The sequence below is a fragment of the Pseudoliparis swirei genome, chromosome 10 (assembly GCF_029220125.1).
Source record: "Pseudoliparis swirei isolate HS2019 ecotype Mariana Trench chromosome 10, NWPU_hadal_v1, whole genome shotgun sequence".
Classification (NCBI taxonomy): domain Eukaryota; kingdom Metazoa; phylum Chordata; class Actinopteri; order Perciformes; family Liparidae; genus Pseudoliparis; species Pseudoliparis swirei.
The window spans coordinates 7,346,918-7,371,240 of record NC_079397.1 but is presented as its reverse complement, the minus strand read 5'-3'; the positions used below and the strand labels follow the sequence as shown (position 1 = coordinate 7,371,240).

The 24,323-nt window shown below is 46.5% G+C and overlaps 2 protein-coding genes and 1 pseudogene across 7 annotated transcripts; 2 read left to right on the top strand and 1 right to left on the bottom strand.

Moving 5' to 3' along the window:
* Nucleotides 1-3,579: 3,579 nt before the first annotated feature.
* Nucleotides 3,580-13,415, bottom strand: mettl25 (methyltransferase like 25). 4 transcript variants are annotated; one of them, XM_056424326.1, is made up of 12 exons: nt 13,145-13,415; nt 12,299-12,487; nt 12,084-12,190; nt 11,393-11,974; nt 10,919-11,066; nt 8,031-8,125; nt 7,897-7,926; nt 7,328-7,401; nt 6,565-6,658; nt 6,041-6,115; nt 5,612-5,683; nt 3,580-3,933 (listed from the first exon to the last, which is right to left on the bottom strand). In XM_056424326.1, the coding sequence occupies exons 1-12, from the start codon at nt 13,359-13,361 to the stop codon at nt 3,826-3,828; spliced, it is 1,791 nt and encodes a 596-aa protein (XP_056280301.1). In that variant the 5' UTR covers nt 13,362-13,415; the 3' UTR covers nt 3,580-3,825. The 4 variants fall into 4 exon arrangements, 3 of the variants coding, with proteins under 3 accessions (XP_056280301.1, XP_056280302.1, XP_056280303.1); XM_056424327.1 differs by lacking the exon at nt 3,580-3,933 and having other exon boundaries at nt 6,014-6,115; XR_008832967.1 differs by lacking the exon at nt 3,580-3,933 and having other exon boundaries at nt 5,660-5,683; nt 6,041-6,260.
* ccdc59 (coiled-coil domain containing 59) lies at nt 13,352-16,328 on the top strand. 3 transcript variants are annotated; one of them, XM_056424332.1, is made up of 5 exons: nt 13,352-13,421; nt 13,911-14,069; nt 14,385-14,739; nt 14,882-14,990; nt 15,150-16,328. In XM_056424332.1, the coding sequence occupies exons 2-5, from the start codon at nt 13,922-13,924 to the stop codon at nt 15,312-15,314; spliced, it is 777 nt and encodes a 258-aa protein (XP_056280307.1). In that variant the 5' UTR covers nt 13,352-13,421; nt 13,911-13,921; the 3' UTR covers nt 15,315-16,328. The 3 variants fall into 3 exon arrangements, with proteins under 3 accessions (XP_056280307.1, XP_056280308.1, XP_056280306.1); XM_056424333.1 differs by lacking the exon at nt 13,352-13,421 and adding an exon at nt 13,589-13,606; XM_056424331.1 differs by lacking the exon at nt 13,352-13,421 and having other exon boundaries at nt 13,810-14,069.
* The window catches only part of LOC130200256 (EF-hand calcium-binding domain-containing protein 4B-like), a 17,015-nt pseudogene continuing 8,640 nt past the window's right edge, over nt 15,949-24,323 (top strand).

Genomic DNA, 24,323 nt, shown 5'->3' with positions numbered 1-24,323 from the left:
TCTGCATAACATCAGGAAGATGAATGGAAAATATGAATCAGAGGGACAAGTATTGTCATTGGATAATCCATAAAGACTGTGTTTCACATTGAAAACAGTGTGATTCCTGAGGCTCAGAGTCAAACGCTTGACATGCCTGTTGACGCGTCCACTGATCTCTGACAGGTGTGAAATGTGATATGAGTAAATGTCTCCAGAGAATAAAATCTGGAGTGACATGAGGTGATAACAGCTGATTTTAATCTAAAAAAAACCAGTGTGTGCCCCGGTCAGCATTCAGCCAAATCAACACGCAGGGCCTCAGGCAGAGAAGTGCAGTCTGGTCGTGACTGGAGGGGCACGGTGGCGGCGGCCGCGGCTACTTCCTGGCACTCTCCTGTCTGATGGCTGTCTGCCCAGGCCCAGAAAAAAATGGGACATTTAAAACTGGACACCATAATGATCACGCTCAGATGGAAGGCATTAGGTGTGTGTGTGTGTGTGTGGGGGGGGGGTCATTTCACCCCCGCCATTTTACAAATGATCCCTTCATTAACCCACTTCTATCTCTCGCTCCTTTACCTATTTTTCAGGTTTGATGCTTGATAAAGCCCGCCACTTTACTTCAGACTTTCTACTCTTTAGATTATTTGAAATTAAATGATGAAAGCTGTCGATTTTTAACATGAAAGCGGTGGTGTTTCCCTGCACCAGATTAGCTTTAGTAAACCTCTCATTTTACTGTGTCTGGCGGTCTGCCGCTCTATAGTTCTAGTTCAGTCCTGGTTCTAGTTCCCCTGGGACCGCCCTCCCCTCCAGCGGGCCCATGAATACGTCATGGCGCTCCAGCTGCGCGGCGTCTTCCTGCCCGGACCTCCGGATCCGGCTCTGTCCACGGCAGACTGGTTGATGTGGGATGCCCCACTGGAGTCTCGGCTGAGGTTTTTTTTCTGGTGAACCTGGATTCTGTAAACCGTTAAATCAGATTTAGTAGCAGGGGATCTGATAATAAGATTAGCTATATTGCATATATAGGTCATACAGAGGCATCTGGATTCGATTGAAACGGTTTCATAACCCGTTAAAAGTTCCTTGTCGTAACTTTTACGAGTCAGAAGAAAGCGTATTCTTTCACTCCGGAACACAACATCCAGCAGCTGAGAACTTGAAGAGACGACTGGATGACGTTTGAAACGCGTACAAACTGTAAATGCAGCTTCCTTCCTGTGCCTGAAGGAGGAGGAAGCCTTGAGACGTTCTTTCATCTCAAAGAGGGCGGCAGGAACTTGAGTCACATCGAAACACCAGCGTGAGAAACGGGGAACGCAGCAAAGGGCCCGAAGTGTTTGACGCACTCCCCTCAACTTCCCCTCCGCTTCCTCTCATTCCTGACTCGCAATGAAAAGTCATCAGAGGCGGGGTCGCCTCGCGCGATGCCCCACGCCGACTATTTCGGTCTCCGAGCCTTCGTCACATCCCCCGGCTCTCCTGCCTTAAGTGCGACCTCAGGAACGTGTGTTTCCCCTTCTGCGTTGCCGTGAGAGCTTTCGGCTGCTCATTATGTTTGTTTGTATTTGAAGCAATAGCATGACCTTTGACCTTTGCCCTCTATGCGGGCACATGAAAGAGGACGATGCCAGGGCGTATTTATGTATAAATACGTGCGGGCAAAGATGCGTGCGAGCATCGAGGACGGGACGGGTCGCCAGGACGTGACTCGCTGGGCCGCAACGAGACCAGGCGACAGTCCGATTCCCAAAACAAATTCCCGTTGGCGTCGTGAAACTTCTCGCACTGGAGTCCAACTGGTTTGGCCCGCCGGAGCCGGCTGTCAGCGTGAAGCTCGGCGTCGGATCCCGACACGGTCCAGACGCGGCGGAGAGAGCCTCGCCATCCGTCTCGACCGAGGTCAAAAAATAAAGCTCCGGGACACGGCGACGCCGACGGAACCCGTCGGGCGGGCGACAGATGTGCAGGCCGCCCGCCGCTGTTGCTACGGTGACAAAGACATAGAAGCAGTGGGAGGTGCGATGCGATGTGAGGAAGTGCTTCGCACGAGCACGGTGGGGAAGTCTGTCACATTCCCATTGTTTCAGGCTATTTCTGTCTCCGTGATAATCATAAAAAAGGATGTTCCGACAAAGATTTAATCAACACTGTTCACGTGCACATTGTGGATTGTGGGAGATGCACAGGAACAGTAGGACAGAATTAATGTTCTTTAACCCTCCTGTTACTTTTGGGTCAATTTGACCCCATTCAATGTTTAACGTCGGTGTTCTTTGGGGTCAATTTGACCCCAGGCTGTTTTTCACTGTGTCAAACATATACGAAATATCAACTTTTTTATATATTTAAAGGGCTATTTAGGTAGTCAACAAACAAACATAAAGTACCTGACACTTAAACTTGGAAAACAATATTAATTCTAATAATTTTCTGGAGGTTTTAATTGCTGGGGTCAAATTGACCCAAGGGTAAAATATGTCAGTAAATATAAAGGTAACAGGAGGGTTAAACATTGAATGGGGTCAAATTGACCCGAAGGTAACAGGAGGGTTAAGAAAGTGCTAATCTTTTTTATTTGTCAGAAACACCTACAGAACTGTTAGATTAACTCAAGTTCCCCTCGGTTGATGACACCTATGTTCTGAATGTGTTTCACCAATTTTAGCTCACTATTTCAATTATTTTAAATACTTATACTATAATATTTCAACACAATCTTATCTTGTTACTTTTAGCATTATGTTTGTCTCCAATATTTCAACAACTTATCGTCAAGTGTTCTATTTCACGCGTTTGTCCATTTGGCTGCTTTGAGCCGTTTTAACTTCTCCACTTGTTAATTATTTTTGTATGTTCTCTTAAACACAAAGCGAGGTGTTGAAGTGTTATAACTGACACAATACGTGTTTATTTACTTGATAAATACTTCAAGTTGTTGTTTCTCTGGTAACACTGACCTAGGGACCACTCATTGTAGTCTAAGAATCAACAAAGGGAATTTAGGGTCTCAAATGGTGAACTGTTTGTCAAAGTCTCCTCAGGAAAACTGCAAGACCTTTTCTCGTGGTATTTCAAATAATATTTCTTGATGTTTAAATTCAATGAACAACATTCCCACTGTAAAATAACTGAATGTGTTTCGGTGCCCTAAAGGCTCCGTTTCCCTCTTTACCTTCAGTCTGCTTTCTATCAGCTTTAGTGTAACCGCCACGGTCATAATTCACGTCTGTACTCAAGACCATAACATTTCTTATCAAACATGTAAGAGGAGAGTGATTTATGAAATGACCCGGCACAAAGCAAAACAGAAGTAAACCGGGGTCAAGGGCGCCTCTTGCCCTGTCGATCATTTCCTCTACTTCCGCTAGTTTGTTAGCCTAGAAATGGGCTTTCCAGACCCGTCGACCGAGGGGATCCAAGCCTCCCTAAATCCCACAATGCCCCCGACTCCCTGAACGGCCCTTAAAAACAAGTGTTTTCTCAAGACTCGCGAATCGTAAAAGACAAAAGGCTGCAATGAATACAATCAACCGGGACCGACAGCTTTTCCAGGTGTTTTCACGAGCACGCACACAGTCAAGGACTAACAGCTCAAAATGATGGAGGTTTATTTGTTTCATCAAAAACAGTGAAATATATAAAACAAAACAACATGTTTGCTAAAAAAACAAGTATTACAGGGATACACAAATTACAACATTTAGATGAAATCATACATACAATCGAACCAATCAGGAGAGAAAACATCCAGAACACAATCACTCGAGTATGATTGCTGATACAATCATGTATAATCACGGCCTCTCAAGCCGTGTGTTGCAATCATGTGGATATTAATCAACGTGAATTTCTTTCCTCCCGACTCTTCAGTCCGACGACAGCGTAGCATCTCGGAGACAGCAGCGGATCAAAGAGCTGCACCAGTGCAGAGAACGATAAATCCTCCTGTCAGACACGAGCAAACACACCCAGAGCAAACCATGAGACACAAAAGGAATGGGAAAAAAAACCCCACATGGGAATAAAAAATCAAAAAAAGAGAGAAAATTCTCCTCCCAGTTTGGCTTTGTGACCCCCTGGTATCCTCTGTGATGTTCCCCAGAGAAGAAGCATCTGTACAAATATTGTGTCAGGTGGACCCCGGTTCATGTGCAAAACAGGTTTTGTCTTCCTTGGTGGCGATCTTTAGTTAGTCATCGGCATTTATGGAAAAGAAACCAGATCGACTCATCACGCTCTCTGCTTCATCCGTACAACGGCGGGCGAATGGGAAAACCTCCCGAGTGCTAACATCTGAGGATGCCGCTTTATGGAAAGAAGGGATCCCCAACGTGGTTACGGATCATCCTCTGGGCATCGGCACACCTATCCAAGAGCTGTAGAGACGTTTCACTCTAAAGCAGCGGTCCCCAACCTTTTTTGAGCCACGGACCAGTTCCGTGTCAGAAATTATTTTCACGGACCGGCAATATAAATGACGTAATAAATATGACGTCAAACAATTATACGAAGGTCATAAAGTGCCAAAACTACAACTCATCATTACGCCGAATGAGTGTGAGCCGTGCGCTTGTTTACCTGCAACGAGCCGCTAATGGAGACGGCGACACAGACGTGTGTTTGGTACGCTGCTCCTTGTTGTTGTGTGAAATGTCCCTTAAGGCCACCGTCATTTGCATCTCCAACACATGTTCTTCTCGCTCGGACGGGCTCGATTCACCGGGTGGGTTTGTTTACAAATGGGTTGCAGGTCTATTCTTTTGCAGTCGGGTCTTTTGTGGTTGGAGTACCGCTCAAACTCTTTTAAAAGCCTCTTCCACCCGGTCAACGTCTGAAACATGTAGAATATTCCGCTGTTCACTCGCCCACACAGCAGCGACTTTATCGGCCAACTTGAAAACAGTTGTCATTTCCCTGAAGTGACAGAATTCATTGAGCAGGTTGAATATGTTTTAAGATTCTTTGTCACTGAAATGTGCCGCCAGCAGAGGGTTCGGCGCGTGAGACTCGCCTGCAGCGATAAACCCGAACTTTAAGACTCCTGAACGCGGCTCAGACGTACACACGGGTGGATCCGGTCCTTTTTCAAAATAAGATATTTTTCCGACTGATTAAAAAAAAAAAATTACAACTTTATTTATTCACTTTTTTTCCGCGGCCCGGTTCCAACCAGGTACCGGTCCGCGGCCCGGGGGTTGGGGACCCCTGCTCTAAAGCACACATGTCAGCTTCCTGGGGGTGCCAGAGGGAGTCAGGGGGAGTCAGGGAGAGTCAGGGAGAGTCCTCCTCTGGGGTCCACCAAGTTATGCGTGACACTATTTACCATAATTGTTTGAGGAATCAAAGTCTTTGAATTTGTTGCCAACACACACGATCACCGGTGCATATTCCATCCGCTACTTGTTGGTCCTTTGACCTTTCAGCAGACGCTTCGTAAGTGCCTCATTGTTGGACTACCGACGAGAGAGCAAGGACTCTATGGAAATATGCAACGCGGAAATACAGTACGCTTCTGAATAATAAGCCCAACTCTAGTTCATGCCTATTCTTTCAGAAGGGAGCAGAGCCACGCCCACAAACTGAATTCAGATTATTTTTGCAATCGTGACTGACGAGACTTCACCTGTTCCTTCAGGTAGCAGAGGCGGTCGAGGAGAATCAGACCTTCGATGCAGGGAGCCAGGGTCACCTTCAGCTGCACACCGGGGACGACATGACATGATGTTAGATGTGTATTTATTTAAGACCATATCACTGGTTTCCACAGGGAGTTATCCATGTTCATATGACTCGACATAAAACCCACGATGACGATTGTCTTCCCGGTAGCTGGTGTGCGACTTGGAAGACATTTTACTGCTTTGTGTCATGAAACTAAAATGGTATGTTGGTTGACGCTTCAATTAGTGGTCGGGCTTTAGTTCTCATTCCCAGCAGACGACGGTGATCTCACTTAGTGGTCTGCAATTCATTGGCATCGTACATCTCATTTGACAGGAAAGAGAATGTTTTCTCTCGTGCTCACCGGTTCCCTTCATCATGGAGGACCTACCAGATTGAAGGCGTGCATTTCGCCCATTCGGGGTCTGTATGCGTCGTGGTAATCCTGGATGTCACCGTCAGACAGCTGATGAGAAGGAGAGTCCGAACTTTACGAAATGGACGTGAGACTGCACGTGAATTATTTGCCAGGGAAACTTCAAGAGGGCAGGAAGCAGGTTTTAATTAATAAAGACGAGATAATCCCATCCTCTTCGTGTTTGTCTTTGATTCTATAAAGAGAAGAATTTAATGACAAAACTCATTGCAGCTGAATGTTTTTGGCCTGAAAGAGACCTCTGACACACACACACACACACACGAGGGAAAGACGGAAAGAGAATTTGAAGTTGCAAGTCAAGAATTGACATAAATCCATCATGTCTGTTCCCGTGGGTCCTCAGGGCAGCCATGAAATGTTTGCAAAATAAAAAACCCAACGAGGAACTATTTCCCCTCTCATTCTGCCAAAACGACGACCGCTTTCCACGGTTCGTTTCAAGAAGGCCTTTTTTATATATATATTCTGGTCCTGACCTTTAACTCCTCCAGTTCCAGTCTGCGTAGAGCTCGCCGGACGTAGTCCACGAAGGAAGAGGCCTTGGAGTAGACGTTCCCGACGCGCTTCTCGCTGCAGAGCCAACACAAACACAGGGCCCGACGTCTCAGTGAAACAAGCGACGTGCACTCCTTTACTCCGACGTCTAAAAATCACACCGTAATCAAAACCGGTGGCCACTTCTAAAAAGGACGGCACTGTGATGGATGGGTGAGACGTAAGGGTTATTGGATCCTAAGCTGATGTCAGTCATTAAACAGAAGGTCTTGGAGTGTGTGTGTGTGGGGGGGGGGGGGGGGGGCAGGTCAATGCTGGGTGTCTTTAAAAGGGCGTGTGTTCAGCGTGAATGGAAATGTGCAGAATTGACTTCTATGGCTCAGTTTACTCGATGAGAGGAGAGCGATGGTCGGAGTCTACGTGGCGATCTGGAGCCGAATGCCTGAAAACGCTGCGTCAGCAGAAATGCAACGTGACAGACGACCGGGGAGCTTCGACTTCCCGTCCAACCGGCGGGTTGGGGACTGGTGAGCGCTGCGCTTACTCGTGTTCGGAAAGTAAAGCGCAACAAACGGAAGCAAACTGCCTCCTGTTCGTGTTCCTCTGGGAACTCTATGATACCAACAAAAATCCATTTATTAATCAATTGCTGAAAGTAAATAGTTGCGAGATGTTTTTTTGAGACTTTCGACTGCCACGGAAAAGAACCAAAGAGCTCGGGTGTGACAAACTGCTGGATGGTACCTTTTAAAGCTGCCGTAGTGATCCCTCAGAATGACGTGGAGGACGGCTCGGTAGAACAGAGACTCCATCTGGATCTGCAGGGAGGAGAACCGGATTCAACTGGATGCAGCGTTGTGTACGTTCTCCTGCAGGAGAACGTGTTCCCCTTGCGGTTCTCTCAGCATGTGAACTCACAGTTCGATGAATATTTCTGACACTTTACAAACAATCAGCCGGCTCTTGTCTTCAGACCCGGGTTCCAACAAGCAATCAATGTCACCGTGATTGCATTAATATTCATAAACAGTCCACATTAACGGTGCTATCGTGTTTCGCTCAGGCTTTGGCCCCGAGAGCCCAAATAAATACGCCGTAGTCAATCACAGAGTTAAAACAATACCACAAATTAACGGCGTGATTATTTGACGATCTTCGATGACGATAGCGAAGCCCGGAGTGATCGTGTGACATTATTTCATCGATTTGTTTTGACGGGTTTGAAGTAATGACTGTTTGGAGAAAGTCCCGTCGTTGTGCGGTGGAGACGATGAATTGACGTATTGATTACGGCGAGGAGCGGTTGGACTCACCCCTTGGCCGTGTGACACTCTCTCCAGTGCCTGTTTGAAAAAGTAAATGGAAGAGCGTTAAGACAATTCTTTGGTAAAGCTTAAGCTTAAAAAAACTGCTTCATCAACATCCTGCGGCAGATGAATAAACTCACCAAACACGCCGACATCCGGGCGTTTCGGCCACAGAACCAGGACCGGTCGCGGAGGTACCGACTCAGAGGGAAACCACAGGCGGCGAGGGAACACTCTGCGAGGGAACACACGGGGAGAACTCACGGATCCACGACTGCAAATCAGTGGGTATGAATTTGAATTATTTGCCAGGGAAACGTCAAGAGAGCAGGAAACACTTTTCATTCATAAAGACAAGATAATCCCCTCTTCTTACATTCACCATTTTTGCACACAGACACACACACACAGACACACATACACACAGACGCAGACGCAGACACACACACACACACACACACACATATATAAACAGAGACACACATACATAGACACACAGACACATAGACACACACAAACACACAGACACACACCTACACACAGACACACAAACACAGACGCGGACACATAGACACATACACACACACACACATAGACACACACACACAGACACACACAGACACATAGACACACACAGACACAGACACATAGACACACACACACACAGACACACACAGACACATAGACACATACAGACACACATACACAGATGCAGACACACACACACACACACAGACACAGACACACACACACACATACATACACACAGACGCAAATGCAGACACAGACACATAGACACACAGACACATAGACACACAGACACACACAGACACAGACACACACATACACACATAGACACATACACAGATGCAGACACACACACACACAGACGCAAATGCAGACACAGACACATAGACACACACAGACACAGACACACAGACACATACAGACACAGACACACAGACACATACACACACACACACACAGACACATAGACACACAGACACACAGACACATACACAGACACACAGACACACACATACACAGACACACACACATACACACACACACACACAGACACATACAGACACACAGACACATACACAGACAGACACATAGACACACACATAGACACACACATACAGACACACACACACAGACACATAGACACACACACACACACACATACAGACACACACACACACATAGACATACACAGACACACAAAGACACACACACACACACAGACACACACACACATACACACAGACACAGATGCAAACGCAGACACACAGACGCAGACACACACATACACACACAGACACACACACATATAAACACAAACACACAGACACACACACTTATAAACACAAACACACATACACACATATATAAACACAGACACACAGACACACACACAGACAGACATACAGACACACACACACACACACTCCCAGCAGGAGGGTACTGCGTGTGACAGGCCGCCATCCCTGTTCACGTCTTCTCTCCAGAGGTCAGTGACGGAGGCCTCCAGAGGGACACGAGGGTCAACAGGAAGCTGGAACAACACGGCCGGCCGGGCTCTCGCCCACCGCTCTGGACACGCCGACGCGGTCGCGACACATGGCTCGCCGACACGGGGTCGGGGGGTCGGGCCCTCAGAGGCAATTGAAGTGGACGAGCCTTTCCTCCGCCCGGCGGGTAGATTACAGTTCACACAGAGACCTGTTTATAGCAGCCAGCCTCATGCTGCATGTGAAGTGGCCACGGACGCTCAGCAGGACGAATACCTCCCATGTCCTCGTCCCGCCGTCGTGTTCATCTTACAATATGTTGTGAGGAGACGCGCCGGCTCCGGAGCGGAGACGCCAGCATGTACTTATCCCGCTGTGAGTAAACAGCGTGACGGACGACACACGTGAGCCTCTAAACGTGGACGATGTGATGAGGGGATCGCTTCATTCCCACATGAGCACGATCACATAAATGAGGCCCTTCAAAATAAAGCTTTTCAACTCTTTCGCTCTTTCTTAGGGCAAGGCAACACATGGGGGGGGGGGGGGGCTGGCCTGCATCCCAGACTGCACTGTGGGAGAGAAAGTGTCTGTGTGTGTGTGTGTGTGTGTGTGTGTGCCTTTGTTCACTTCTTTAAAAGATCAAGAGTTTGAGAAACAAATCACGGAAAGAAGTGTTTCCAACGAGCCGCCGTGATATCATTTTCCACTTGCTCTTGGCTACGACGCCCCCCCCCCCCCCCCCCCGATGACGAGAGGGTCAGAGGTCACGCTGTTAACAAGAGGTGACGCGATACTGTAGCGAGGGCTATTTCTGACAGAGAGGCCGCAGTCACAGCATGAGGTCACGCGTCGACGATTTCATACCTCGTAAACCGAGCGGTGAAGGAGAGTGAATAGACGATGGTGGAGTCTATTATTATCCTGCATTCTTGCACTTGTGTGAGCCTCCGTGTTGAAGTCCAGGCTAACTAAACAACAGCAAAGTCCTCCTAAACCAAGAGCATACAACACGCTAGATGTGGAATCAATCACAAAAAGAAAAAGAGAAATCCAATTTCCAGGAGCCTTAAACAGCTCCCCTGAATCCGTAAATCCACTGATGGCTCAAACCGAGAGTCTCTGAGCTCAACTCCATCTCCAGAAGGGCGACATAGCTCTGAGTGGAACATTGGACGAGTTTACTGTCAAATATGAGTCTTAAGTGTTCATGTGGATTTGTGTGTGACGCTAATGTTTCATTCCAGATTGGATCCGACTGATGAAGTGATTGCTGTGAAGCGGGGAGTCGGCATGAGTGGAGAAGAAAGAGAGACAGGGAGGTAGAGAAAGGAGAGAAAGACTGTCAGTATGCAGCGGAAACCATATGTTCCTTCAAACCGGGTGGGAGTGTGACTGCCACCGCTTCCTCACACACACACACAGTCAGACACAAACACACTTATCTGTCCCCGACTGTGATCGGTATCTGTGTATAACTTCCAGTGTGTGTGTGTGTGTGTGTGTTTGGTTACCCTGTCCGGCAGGGTCAAACTCCTCAGACAGCAGGTGATAGCAGCAGCCCACGCTGCAGACTGCGGTCAGCTCTGGTTTCGCCACAAACATCCTCAGGGTGCTGGGAGCCAAGTCGCCACACGTGTGCAGGCCGACCATGACCGCTTCCTGGAATTGTTCCCCCCCCCGGGAGAAAGCACGCAGAGAGAGGAGAGACCAGAAGAGGAGGAGGAGGAGAGGGAAGGGAGGGGAGGGGAGATCGATGGTCAAATATATTGACGGTGTGCAGATTTGGCACGGCGAATAACACACAGCTCCCATTTGCCGGGAATGTGAACTCCAGCTGCTGTGGCAGACTCGGAACTTCGCTACCCTGCTGTGCGGTCGGCCTCTGCTCTGCCCCTCCTCTGCTGCCCAAACAAACTCAGTAGATCTATTTCCAATGTCTACTCTTTTTTTTTTTTATTGGATTTTTTTACCGTGGATTTTCTCACCTCCAGTTCGTCGATGAGCTCTCGGAGCTCCGTTTCGGCAGTGACGTACGAAGTGAGGGGTGAAAACATGACGCCGCTGCCGCCGCCGGTTCTACCCTGAGCTTTCCTCTCCAGGTTCTCCCTCTTCCTCCTCTCCCTCTCCTCGGCACTCAGTTGGCTGGGGGGAACTCTGGTGGGCGTCGGCTGTAACGCATCCACTGACAGCGCGCTGAGGAAGAGCTCCTCTGTTTCCGGGTTTGACTCCGAATGCATTTCCGCTGCAGGGTTGACCTCTGATAAGGCGACTAACACCTCCTCCTGCGACTCCATTCCTACCCCGTCGACATACACAACATCATCGTCTTCATCTCGTCCAGGCTTTACGTCGACCGACTCCACCCGAGGCGAGAGTGCGGCCTCTCCCTGTGCCCTCTCGTCCTTGTTGTGCTTCTGATACGCCCTGGAGAACTTCTTCAGCTTCCGGTTCCTCTCCTGGGCTCCGTGGGTGTTGGTGCTGGAGGAGTCGATGCCGTAGACCCGCAGGCCGTATTGCAGGGACAGAAAGGAGCTCAGGTAGCCCTTCCCCGAGCCGAGATCTACCACCTGGACGGGGAGCGAAAGTAACCAAATCAGGTTGCTATGATAAAACGTCAAATCCCTCCGAAACAGAGAATCTTAAGGTTTTCACTGAAGTTTTAAAATGTCACTCAACCTGTTTGACCTCACAGCGCTGGGCCAGACAAGCCACAACCTCAGACATGGACTTGACCTCGTGAGATTTCTTAGAGTTCATAAACTCGTCTGTCACCAGCTCAGCATCTGGGTTAAACGGAACAAAAGTCACATATGCAAGCAATGTCCAAAAAAAATAAACAAATGTGGACAAGTGGACATCCCTTGACCCTCAGACTGTCCACTCCTTCCTACCTATATCTGCTCCTGGAGCACCAGCCTCTGAGCTGTTCCCTCTGAGGGCCTGCAGGAGCTCATCCCTGCTCATGCAGACTCCAAGGCCAGGGAGAGCGTGGGCCTTGGCCGCCTGCAACAGTTCACGGGTATCGACCAGACGGTTTGTATCACTGCAAAACCCAAATGTAGTTCTGGATTGCTCTGAATCTGGAAACAGACACAGAAAAAACAATAAAGTTTCATAAAGCCGTCTTTGGATTTTCATGTTTTTTAGTTTTTTATGGAACTTGGTGAATTTAGCTCTGCGAGTATAATAGATATTTAAACTATACAGAATTAATCAAATGTAGCAGATTTAAATGCTAAAAACAAAATAACTTAAAGGGTGAGTTCACCCAACAAAAATGTAGTATGCAGCCATTCAGATTAAAGGTTTTACGCTGCCACCCCAGTAACAAAGAGGGGAATGCAATTGTTGGTAACTCTTTAAGCATTGTACAAAAAATGTCCGCTACTTTTTATTGAGGAAATAGTTCCTGGTAAGTCTGTTTGCTTCAATTCCTTAAAAACACGGCAGCTGAAATACTTATCTGCATGGCCAGTATGAACCATTAACACTTTAAATCAGACACCTTTTGAGCAATAAAAACAGAAAGACTATTTAAAAAAAGGAGAATTAATACGTTTATTTGTTGTGTTTATACTTTCCATTAGGTTAATAATACAGTAATACATGTTGGGAATACATTAATAATGTGTTGATACATTTAAATTGTTGCAGGGTGCAATTCTACAAACTTGCATTCATGTTTACCATATAAATGAAATGTTTTTGGTAAATATGTATTTCTATATCGTATTCACCGTGTGCGCTGTGCTCTGGCTCCCTCCGCTGGTCACCACGTGGGCCGACGTTTGACAGGACCTCCTGAGGCGGCACTGCCACGAAGCGGTTCCACGCGTCGTGAGTGTAAAACTCCACGGTGTGCGCATTAGCGATGCTCAGGGTGACAGACAGGAACCGCTGAACTTCATCGATCCGGCGTTGAATTTCTGCGAGGCTGTATGAAGAGGGGAACATGTTAAAAAGCTCTCTAAAGGAGGCCCGAGTGAAGCATGGGAGAAGTCGGCCACTGCTGATGTACGTCTAGACATGAGCAGTCGAAAACCCTGTTCGATGATTTCACAATATATTATGTATTGTTAAAGAGAACATATACGGAAGCATACACACAAGGGTAGGAATGTGATGTGAGCAGAAATACTGCATTTCAAGACCAGCTGAGCGGCTTTTCATAATGACGAATATAACGAATATGTATTCTGGTACGTTATTGACACCATTGATGACATTAAAAAAAGTATGTGATGATTAAACCGTACACTTATCAGGGTGACTGTTGGCATGTACAGGTGTTGCCCATGGCATGCCGCATGGTTTTATAAATGTCCTCGTGTTTACTGATTTCCTTCAGAAATGTTATTATATTGTATCCAATTTGGATGCTCTGTTCTTGATTCCTCATGCCTGGCTTGACCAATGACCACGTCATCACTCCGCGTCTGTAAGGGAATGGTAGGCTACGCAACCCCGCATGACCGTTGTAAACATTTGGCTTTTCCTTGAAAGATTAAGCTGAAATGGCACCGACAGGTCCACAAATGAACAATAGGAAGTTTACCCCGAAAGGCGGCGACTGGAAGAAGTCAACAAATAACGCCCATGGTGCCAAGCTGAAGCGGAAATGGGTCCCCGAGCAAAAAGTATACGAAGGCAGCGTGCAGGAAGGTAAGTGGATGCTCAACATTACCAACGTGAGAAGTGAGGAACAGCAGATTGATACATGATGGGATTCAGTAGATGAGTCCTCCAGCTGCATTTACAGATCACAACAGTCAACGATGCGAAAAGTTCTAAAGTTCTATACTTAAAAATGTGTTTAATAATAATCATAATGCCAAACTCAACTGCGAAATCACTGGATTTAAGCTGGCATTGCCACGTGACACACTTTGATCATAGCTCAAATCTTATTTTGCCAAATATGTCTTTCTTTCAATAAATGTATTGTCAACTTAATATCCTTTTGTCTTCTGTGCTCAGGTCAGGGGTTTGCTTTAAAGAGGAAGGAAAAGGTCAGACATGAGTACAACAAGCTGCTGCGGAGGGAGAGGAGGAAACTCCCAGAATCCCCAGCTCTGTACAAGGACGAGTACCCCGAACACCTCCGGCATCTATACGTGGCCGAGGCCCAGAAACTAAAGAACGAAGCCTGGACTCATAGATTGAACAGGAGTAAACTGAGAGTGAAAAGCCAGGAGAAAGAAGAAGAGGTGAGTGAAGATGCCGCGGCCGCCCCTGCTGCTGCTGAGCCAGATCCAGAAGTTACTGGTGGACCTGAGCAGACAGATTCTGGAACCGGGAATCCTGAAACCAGAGCAGACGCAGAGAAAGACGAGTGAGAACATTTTTGGACTCTAATTTCTCAAATATAATTGTTATAAATGTCAAGCATATAGGCCCTATAGGCAGTATTACCCTGCGTTTCCCTATATTATAGGGAAACGCAGGGTAATACTGCCTATTATATTCTCTTCCAGTCTTCCAATAAGCAACCGCATGAAGAAAAGAAAGCAGAAGAAGACGTCCTACCAGAAGACAAAAGAGGATTTTGAGGCAATCACAGAACAACGGAGAAAGAAGAAAGAGGTGAAATATTCATCTTTATAGTTTATTTTTTTACTTTTACCGATTAAACAAATGCACAAAATACGTCGGCGAATGTTTTTGGTTTTTTGTGTGGCTCCAAATAAATTGCAGTCTGACACGTTTCTTGTTCTTATGCATGTCTGCTCTGTGTAATTTCAGGACTATCTGAAAAACAGCAAGCAGAAAGAAGAAGCCATTAAGAAGTACAAAGATAAAAAGATGGAGATGTTTCAGATACTGAGCAGAAAGACCAAGAAAGGACAGCCCAATCTGAACCTCCAAATGGAGTATTTACTTCAGAAGATCCAGGGAACTGGAAAATGACCCAAGTCAAAGCTGATGCTGGAGAATCATTGGACATTTTACTTTTATTTGACTCATACTTAATCACTCTTTTGTGAATGAGAGCTTGAGGACAATCAGGGTTGGGCCTTTTCATACAAATTAAATGCTGTTATTTTCAGTATTTGACCCCTGAAAAACAAGGACAACTGCTCATTTTAAACTCCGTCCACAAGATGGCAGTACACGACACAAAGAGTTGTGAAAACATGTTCTTGTTAGACTTTTATTAATAAAAGTTCTAGCTTCCTGAAAAGCGCTGTTCATTTGAAATGGTCAACACATCCCAGTTGTAGCTTATTACCATGACACAAAATAATACATTTTGATTTTATTCAACCATACCTATTTGAAGATACTTAATACAAACGTTATAACCTGTACTATTCTGATTTAACTTTGGGAATATCCACTTTTAATGAATTTAACTGCTGTAAATATCACAATAACTTTTAAGATGCCGGTCTGTTCTTAAGTCTTCTGTCATGAAGACGTTGTCCCGCTGAAAGGCCGCTCCCACTCCACCTTCTCCCTCCGTGTGGGGCTGAAAGTCTCCAGCCGCTTCCTCATGACATCACATGGCTGCAGAATGACTTCTCTAACATTCATCTGTGAGGCAAGACTTCCGACACACAGAGCGCGCTCACTGCTCTGTTGATGCCAAGGGAAAAACACTTGTTTCTTGTGCTGATCATTTGAAAAAGGTAAGATGTTTCCTTCTGTTTCTGGTTTGTTTAAAGATGCCATTTGTGACTACATCGTATGTTTACGCTGTGGATTTGGTTAAAGACCGAAGATTAGGAGCAGAAAGCATTTGCCACATGTTTTGTGATTGTATAAAAAAGGGCCCAAAGCTTTTTGTGTACTTAATACTTTATATTTGAAAGAGTATCACTGTTTTTCACAGCAATGTTATACATATTTGAGTCCTCTTGATGAAGGGAATTTATTTGTGTTCAAGTAATACTATATACTAATAAAAAGGAGTGTAATGTGTTTCATGTCTAATTTACAGTTGTTAATCATCCACGAATAAAACACACTTTCCCACCACAAGTAAGTCGACACATATCTTGACTTGAAAATGACATTTCTGCATCGTACGTTTTCAACAAACTTCAGTCCAACTCTTTAAAGAAATACAAGCAACACGACAATTCGAACCTGCTTGAGGTCAAGTCGTAAAACGAAACAAGGACCCACTGTTGTGGGCTCTGAACTCTGCCTCCTGGAAACGGCTCCTGCAGTCTTGCAGGCATTACGCCGTCATGTGTTCTGCACGGCGGGGTATTGAGCTAATCCTTTACACTGTGTTTACATGCCTTTTGTGAGTTGCTTGTTCCTGGCTTATTAGGAAAGGGAAGTACTGCATCGTTAGTGGTGCTGTTGCATTAATGTTCTGATCAAGTGTGTCACTGTATTTGACCCCCAGTTTACTCTAAATGTCACCTTTTAGTAAGAAGCATTAAGTTTGACTGCTGTTTTATACTATTTCTCTCTGTCTCACAGGGGCCTGCATATATTTGAGGTATATTCATAAGCCACAAAGTTATCAGCGATCTCGCCACCTGATGCAACTTCCTGTCTTTGTCGCCATGGGGACCGCAAGAGCCCCAGAGCTCTGGATACAGGGCCAATGAGGAGGCCTCATGTCTGATTCCGCTCTCGAATGAACTGAAGTTCATGCCACTTGCACGGCGTGCTGCCCCCGAAGAAAGAGTCCCCGACATGGAGGAGGAGAGCAGGGTGAACGGCCTCGGACCGACCCCAGGGAGGAGGCCCTCCGACTGGGGGCGGATCGCTCTGCTGGACAAGACCAAGGAGTTCTTCCAGACCTGCGATGTAGAGGGCAAAGGCTCCATCTCCCGCACCGACATGAGGGTCAGAGCAGCGGGATGCGTGTTGATGTGGAAGTCGGATGGGGAGAGTCGAGTCGGCATACTGAGAGATCTAAGTCCAGTTTATCTGCAGAGATATGGACGTAGGGTTTTTTTAGAGCTCCGATTTAGTATTCATTTCTTAAAGATGAATCTGCAGAATACCCTTTTTGATTAATACATTCTTGGTTTTTTTCTTCCTTTTTTTTAAATGGTCAGAAAATTGTGAAAGATGACGAAATCATGCACATTCTAGAGGCTGAATTCAGCACGTTTAGCATTTCTCTAAAAAAAAGAGCTTTTTCTGTCAACTAATTTATTCATTCATTCATTGTTTCAGCTCTGCATCATTTTTTAGATTTCCTTTTTAAAGCACAAACATTATCTTTGAAGAGGTTTTTTTTCTTTCTAGCCACGCTCATTGTTTGAAGACTCTCGTTCTTTTAAAATGTATTAATGCTCTGCAAATGTATTACGCCTCCACTAAGCAGAACAATATGTCGAGGGGCCACGCATGTCCCTGTGGCATAATTAAGTGCCCCGTGGTGATGTAATGTCGGCGAATGGGAAGCGGGCATCACTGTCACGGTTGCCATTTCTGCTCTATTCTGAAATAATTGTTTTCATGTTATATCCCCATTTTTATAGAAGCACTTCACCCACTCGGTGCACTCGAGCCGCCGGTAAAGTGGCCCTGTAGTTGATGGAAATGTTTGAGAGTATAGGTTCACCTCATCACCCACACACCTGTGTGGTGTTAATGGCAGGAACAATACACGCAGGCCTCTTCAAAGTGCTAACCGTGTCCACGCTGCAGTGTCACTTCATTAGGACCGGGCCCTCCTGAGCATCAGGCCTTTTGTTGCTGCCAAGAGGCACATAAAAGAGACACTTCGTGCCCGTGTTTATTCTGCGATAGATGTGCTTGAGCTATATACAGAGCTCCATATGGCAGATTCAAGGCTCTGAATTTGACGATTTGACATGTATTGCTTTGGATATCTCTCGGGTCTTAAAAGACTGGTTTGTAATGTGACTCCTCACCGACCGCGTCCATCGTGGACGGTCATAAACGCAGTTTAAACGCCGTCTGTGTGTTTCTGTTTCCTTGGCAGAGGCTCCACAGGCAGCTGCCTCTGTCTGCGCAGGAGCTGGAGGATGTGTTTGATTCCCTGGATACAGAGCACACGGGTTACCTCACGCTGGAGGCCTTCTCCTCCGGATTCAGTAGGTCTCCTGCCGTCAGAGGCCCTCGATGAGGCGTATCGCAATCTCCCGTTTAAAGGACAATGAAATGTGTCGAGTAGGACGTCAAAACAAATGTAACTCGGAAAAGGATACGCATGTTGCGCCCCCAATTGTTTTGTGTTTGAAGTTCATAAATGCTTCGGCTGGACTGTCATTTGTCTCGCTGTAAAAGTCGAGATGCCAGGATAATAACACGGGCTCAAATGTAGCATCACACAAGCAGTCAGAAAGTCAACGACCTTACTCGGTAATGTCGGTTAAACAACTTCTATCTAAAGTTTGCAAACATTAGCCACCATCAGCTACTTGTCATACCAGTCCAAGAAAGGCTGCAGAAAGAGTGTTTTCACTTTACCGTTTAATTGTTACTAAGAAGAATTGATTTGATTATTTTTCCAAAGTTCTAAAGTCGTTCTTTAGAATAAGTCCAGTTCACTGTGCTTCTGTACATTCTGGAAATTAAAGCTAACGTCCACGTGCTACTCTCAACACGTTGGCTGCCGCAGCGTTAATGCGTCCACGCGGCCCCTGGGTGTTTGTGCATCTCAGGTCAGCTCCTGCATGGCCGGAGGATCTCTGTGGTCGATGACCAAAATGCGGGCTTCCCCGGCCCTGTCTTCAGGGCCAAGGAAGCCCTTTATCAGAGCCAATGGGAAGCCAAACTGTCAGGAGTGGAAGACGAGGAGGAGGGGCACTTCTGCATGCTGCTGGAAAGCCTGGGCGCCAGTAATGTGTTTGAGGAGTGGGTGTAATCACTTTGATTCTTTTTGTGTATACGTATTATTTGGTGAGTTTTACACATGAAAACACGCTGTGTGCCATAATCCATATTTAAACCCCCCGAGGTGTGCTTTAATTTGACTAATCTGTATCTCCTCCTCCTCCTCCTCCTCCTCCTCCCTCGTTCCAGCCCAGGAGAAGTGCGCAGTCTTTGGGCTCAGCTCAGGCGGGATGAGCCTCACCTCTTGTCTAATTTCGAGGAGTTCCTGGCCAGGGTCACCCACCAGATCAAAGACGCCCACAAGGAGAAGAAGGAGATGGAGAGCGCCCTTCAGAGGTAGTACTACAGGACAGTTGCACTCATCACTAAAAGAAGAGACCGCATTCCCTCAACATGCAGCTTTTCACTGCATTTGTTTCGCTTTCTCCCGCCTCCAAGTGTGAAACAGTGGAAATGTAAAGAGAAAAGGTATCAAAGGGGAGAGCAGTTTAAAAGGATACGTTTCTCAAATGGTTCCCACAGTGTTTAAGTACCGTAAGGTAAAGCAAATGTTCTCATTAGACACCTAAAGAATCTGTGACATCACAGGGAGTGTGTGTGTGTGTGTGTGTTTATGTTACTACCCCATGCTGGGCGTGTTTGCATGGGTTTACCTGTAATTCTCTCAAGAACAACCCTTGACCCGTGTCAAATGACCACTAATCTGGAAGCACGCTCTGAAGTTGGACCGTCGTCTGCTGTTGCAGGAATCCATCAATCTGTGTGTGTAAGAGTGTATATCTGCCTCTAAAGAGGTTTATGTTTATGTGTTTGCAGAAGTGAATGTGTGTGTATTGTCCCATTTTTGTTTGTGTATGTGTATAAGTCTGTTGCATTAGCTCACCTGCCACCCACGATATTTAATATGTATTTTGAATACTTTTCTTTCAATAGTTTGGGGTCATTTTGTTCCAGTGATATTTGTGATCTAAGCTGTGTGTGGAACATGCAGAGGCAGTTCTCCCATGGTACTTTGTAACAGCTACACTTTACTAATTGGCTGTTTGGGTCTTAACACTTGTCAGAGGGAATATAAATACCACTCAGTATTATTTTGAAAAATGAAGCTCAGTTGCCGTGTGAACTCAAGTATTAATATGCAATTACAGACACGGCGTTAAGCTCAACTGAGACAACAATGCTGCCCTGTTCCTTGATATTACATCATGGCATACTGCATGTCTGTCATCCATGACCTTCATTACTGTCTCTCTGTGCAGGAAGTCTGTAACACATGACAGTGAGATCCGTTATTTATATGAAGAGATGGAGGCGCAGATCAAAAACGAGAAGGACAGGCTGATAATGAAGTTGCGAGAGCTCGAACACACACACACACACACAAGCAACTCCTAAACAACAACATCCTTTAGCCAAATGTGTAAAGTTCCCTCCGGTGAAACCCGTCTTCTGTTTATTGGCGCCACGCAGGACGCCGAGCGTCTTCAGCTGCGCGGCCACGACATGGAGCATCAGCTGTTCTCAAAGGAGAAGGAGCTGGAGCATCTGTTCCAGAAGCAGAAAAGGGTATATGTTCAACACTGACTCCAGTTAAAACAACAACAACAAAAACAACTAGAACGGGCACTCGGTAGAGCGCATACCTTCGCATATCACAAGATTCGGCATTGAATTATGAACATTTTGGCATTAGTTGCATGCCAATTGGATACAAATTGACCGCGCTATGGTAAAAAGAAGATTTTGACCTTTTCATGACCTTGACCTTTGACCCGATCGATCCCAAAATCTAATCAAATGGTCCCCGGATAATAACCAATCATCCCACCAAATTTCATGCGATTAGGTTTAATACTTTTTTAGTTATGCGAGTAACACGCATACAAATAAATAAATAAATACACGGCGATCAAAACATAACCTACCGCATTTTCAATGCAAAGCTAACAACAACAACAACAACAACAACATCCCTTCATACGACATTGAGAGTATTACCCCTATATTGAATCGAGAATGGCTTGCTGCAACTCCTCCCAGGCATATTGTTGCACATCGGTGGAACGTAAAAGTGAAACTGGTGAAACATTTGAAGCATGTAGACGGTATTCATCTTCCCCTCTGAAGTATTGAAGGGAGGAGCTTAAACACTGCAGACGCTCTCCGTGTACACTCGGCCAGCTGTAAAATATCTCCCTCGTCCTTCCAGTTAGAGCTCCAGTGCCACGAGCTGAACGGCGAGAAGCAGGAGAGCCACGTGGAGAACGTCAAGCTGAAGATGACCAACGACGATCTGTCCCGCGCGCTGGACAGCACCAGCCAGGACCAGGGACAGCTGACCATGCTGCAGGAGCAGGCGGCCCGTCTGAGGCAGGAGAAAGAGATGTGGGTATTTGTTTGTGTGGACAACCATTCAGCAGTGTTTCCCATACGTTAGCCTACGGTTCGACACACACACGCACAAACGCACTCACACACACTCGTACTTCCACTGAATATTGAGTTTGTCTCGTTTCAGGGAAATGTACAGAGGGACTGCAGAGAGAGAAGCAAAGTCTCATGAAGCAGCTTGACCTCCTCAGGTATGACATCACATGAGCTCATATCTAATCCGGGTAATCTTTTTGGCCTCTGGTTAAGTCGTAATTGGCAGAACTCACAAATCTGGTTGCAAAGTAAAGGGAACTCTCGTGCTTCTTAATGCTTTTCAGTGCTTTTCAGTGCATTCTTTTCCGCCACAGATTCCATCTTTCTTATTCATTTCTCTTTTTTCCATCTTCCTAGAGAGATGAACAAGCATTTAAAAGATGAGCGAGACATATGCTGCGGTGTGGTGAGTCCATTTCCATAACATGTTATGTAACTGCACTGCTGCCGCATCTATCGTGGCATCACCGGATTGATAACAAATACCTCCGTGACACCAACATGCCCTCCCTTTGTTTAAATAAGCCCCGGACCTCACTCCGAAAGAAGCAGAAGCAGAGGACCGGTCTCGCCAATATATTTGATGACCCCAGCCAGCCAGAAAAAAGGTGATTCTTTTATCTTCCAAATACTCCTTCACACAAATCATGTCAGTGTTTCCTGTGTGACAGAGAAAACAATTCTGCCTCAGTTTGATATCAAAATCATGTATTAAAGAGGAAACACAGAGGATATCTGATTATATAATCCACTGAATTAACTTTTTTGTTTAGATACAACTAAATCCAGTGAATTGACCAGGTACATCCTCTGTTTCCCCTGTTTCCTAAAGAGCCCCACTGTTGGTGGATGGGTCCTACCAGTCTCTGGAGGCCCTGCCTATAGAGCACCTTCATATCGTGTTTGTTGCTTCCTCTTCCTGTAGTGAGGATGACATCGCCATTGCCGCCCCCCCTTTCTCCACCGCCGCCGGTGGCGCCCCCGCATGTCAGCAACGCCCCACTGCAAAGAGGAACTCTGGCTTCGCCAACGGTTACGCCAAACCCGATCCGCCCAGAGCGCAAGACGTGAGGCCGAAGGCCAAAAAGTCCCCCGGAAAGACGGCCGCCGTCAAGAGGGCGACGGCGAAAGACAGAGACTGCACCAGCTCAGTGAGGAGGAAGACGAGGCGTACGATGTCGAAGAAGAGGATGCTCGGAGTGACTCTGAAGCGAGTGTCGTCTTGGCGGTAGACGTGTCCGCCCCCCCGCCCTCTAGTCACATCCCTGTGTCGGCGGGAGCTCCTCCAATAAGGAAATCCCGCCTACCGCACCCGGAGAAGACGCCAATGTCTCCTCGAGGACGGCCTGCCGGGAAGGAGACCCGGCCGGTATGTCCACCGCTCTGAAGGCGCCGGATATGTTTTGATCCTAACGATAATGTGTTCCACTTTCTGTGCTTCAGGAGACGACGGAAGCCGCGCTGTTTGCCCCGGACCGTCTGCTCAAAGTGGTCCTGGTTGGAAACTCGAATGTGGGCAAGAGCTCCCTGCTGCGCTCCTTCTGCGAGGGCCGCTTCCATCCCGCCGCGACTGCCACTGTGGGTGAGAAGAGAACCATTGTGACGCCATTGTGGCGCATGTGTCGGAGGGCTGCGTCTGTGGATGCGAGCACAGGGGATGGGAGCGTGACTCGGCGTCACGTGAAAGGGCTCGTGAAGTCACACCGGCCGTCTCGGAGCCCCGGCACACATTGTACTGCAGATTAAGTCACTTCTGATGAATTCTTTCTCCTCGCTTTCATCTTTCTTAATCCTCACTCGATCTTTGTTATCTCCACTTTGTCCCCGCTCCCCCCCCCCCCCCCACACACACACACAACCGGGCCCTCTCCTGAGGAATAAGGCACAGTTGGTATTACGCCTCGCCGGACCCCCTAGTGGCCGCAAAAACAATGAATATAAATCTAATTAAATATGACAAGTGTGTCTAACTTTTGATCATAGAACTAAAAAACAAAAACGATGAAGTGAGTAATGTATCCTGGTTATATGACGTTGATCCCTGTTGTGTGTTGTTCAGGTATCGACTACAGTGTGAAGACACTCACCCTGGACAACATGCAGGTGGCCATCCAGCTTTGGGACACAGCGGGTCAAGAGAGGTCGGTGTCTGTTTAGCTTCAGATGCGAAACAAGTGAAGCTTGTGAATATATTTTCATCTGAAACATGACTTATATAATTAATTAATAGACACAATATTGACATTATTTATAAATTACCAACCTGGTAAATTACCAACTGGTTGAGGAACGTATTATTGAAGTATCATTTTGTTTTTAAACCCAGGTAGTATGTACTTTTAGTGTACTTAAATATCAATAAATACATTTTAACCACATCATTATGTTATTCCTGAGGGAAAAATAAGTATGCCAATAAGCATTACTACTACAAGTTTATATAATCCCCTAAACCAGGGGTTCCCAAACTTTTTAGGCCACGCACCCCCTTCTACATCCCGACCGGGTTCACGCACCCCCAATCCCCCACACCTTAAAAAAAAAACGCAACGGAGTTGTTGGGGGGGGGGGGGGGTGCGAGTGACTTTTTCTTTGCTCCGTCCCGATGCGTGCCGACCGGCGTCGGAGCTCTGCGGCGACCACGATCGACGTATTGAGCACCCCTGCATTCAAACATTAAATAGCCGAGAACCTCCTCACAGAACATGCTCACACAGA

What these genes read in the sequence shown, in the direction of transcription:
- mettl25 (XM_056424326.1), bottom strand. Translation starts at nt 13,361, where the DNA reads ATGTTCCCCTCTTCATACAGCCTCGCAGAAATTCAACGCCGGATCGAT. An exon ending in TGCTCCAGGAGCAGATATAG is followed by an intron (nt 12,191 to 12,298) that starts GTAGGAAGGAGT and finishes CGTTTAACCCAG; the next exon opens with ATGCTGAGCTGGTGACAGAC. An exon ending in CACTACGGCAGCTTTAAAAG is followed by an intron (nt 6,659 to 7,327) that starts GTACCATCCAGC and finishes TTGGCTCTGCAG; the next exon opens with CGAGAAGCGCGTCGGGAACG.
- ccdc59 (XM_056424332.1), top strand. Translation starts at nt 13,922, where the DNA reads ATGGCACCGACAGGTCCACAAATGAACAATAGGAAGTTTACCCCGAAA. An exon ending in GCAGACGCAGAGAAAGACGA is followed by an intron (nt 14,740 to 14,881) that starts GTGAGAACATTT and finishes ATTCTCTTCCAG; the next exon opens with TCTTCCAATAAGCAACCGCA. An exon ending in AACGGAGAAAGAAGAAAGAG is followed by an intron (nt 14,991 to 15,149) that starts GTGAAATATTCA and finishes GTGTAATTTCAG; the next exon opens with GACTATCTGAAAAACAGCAA.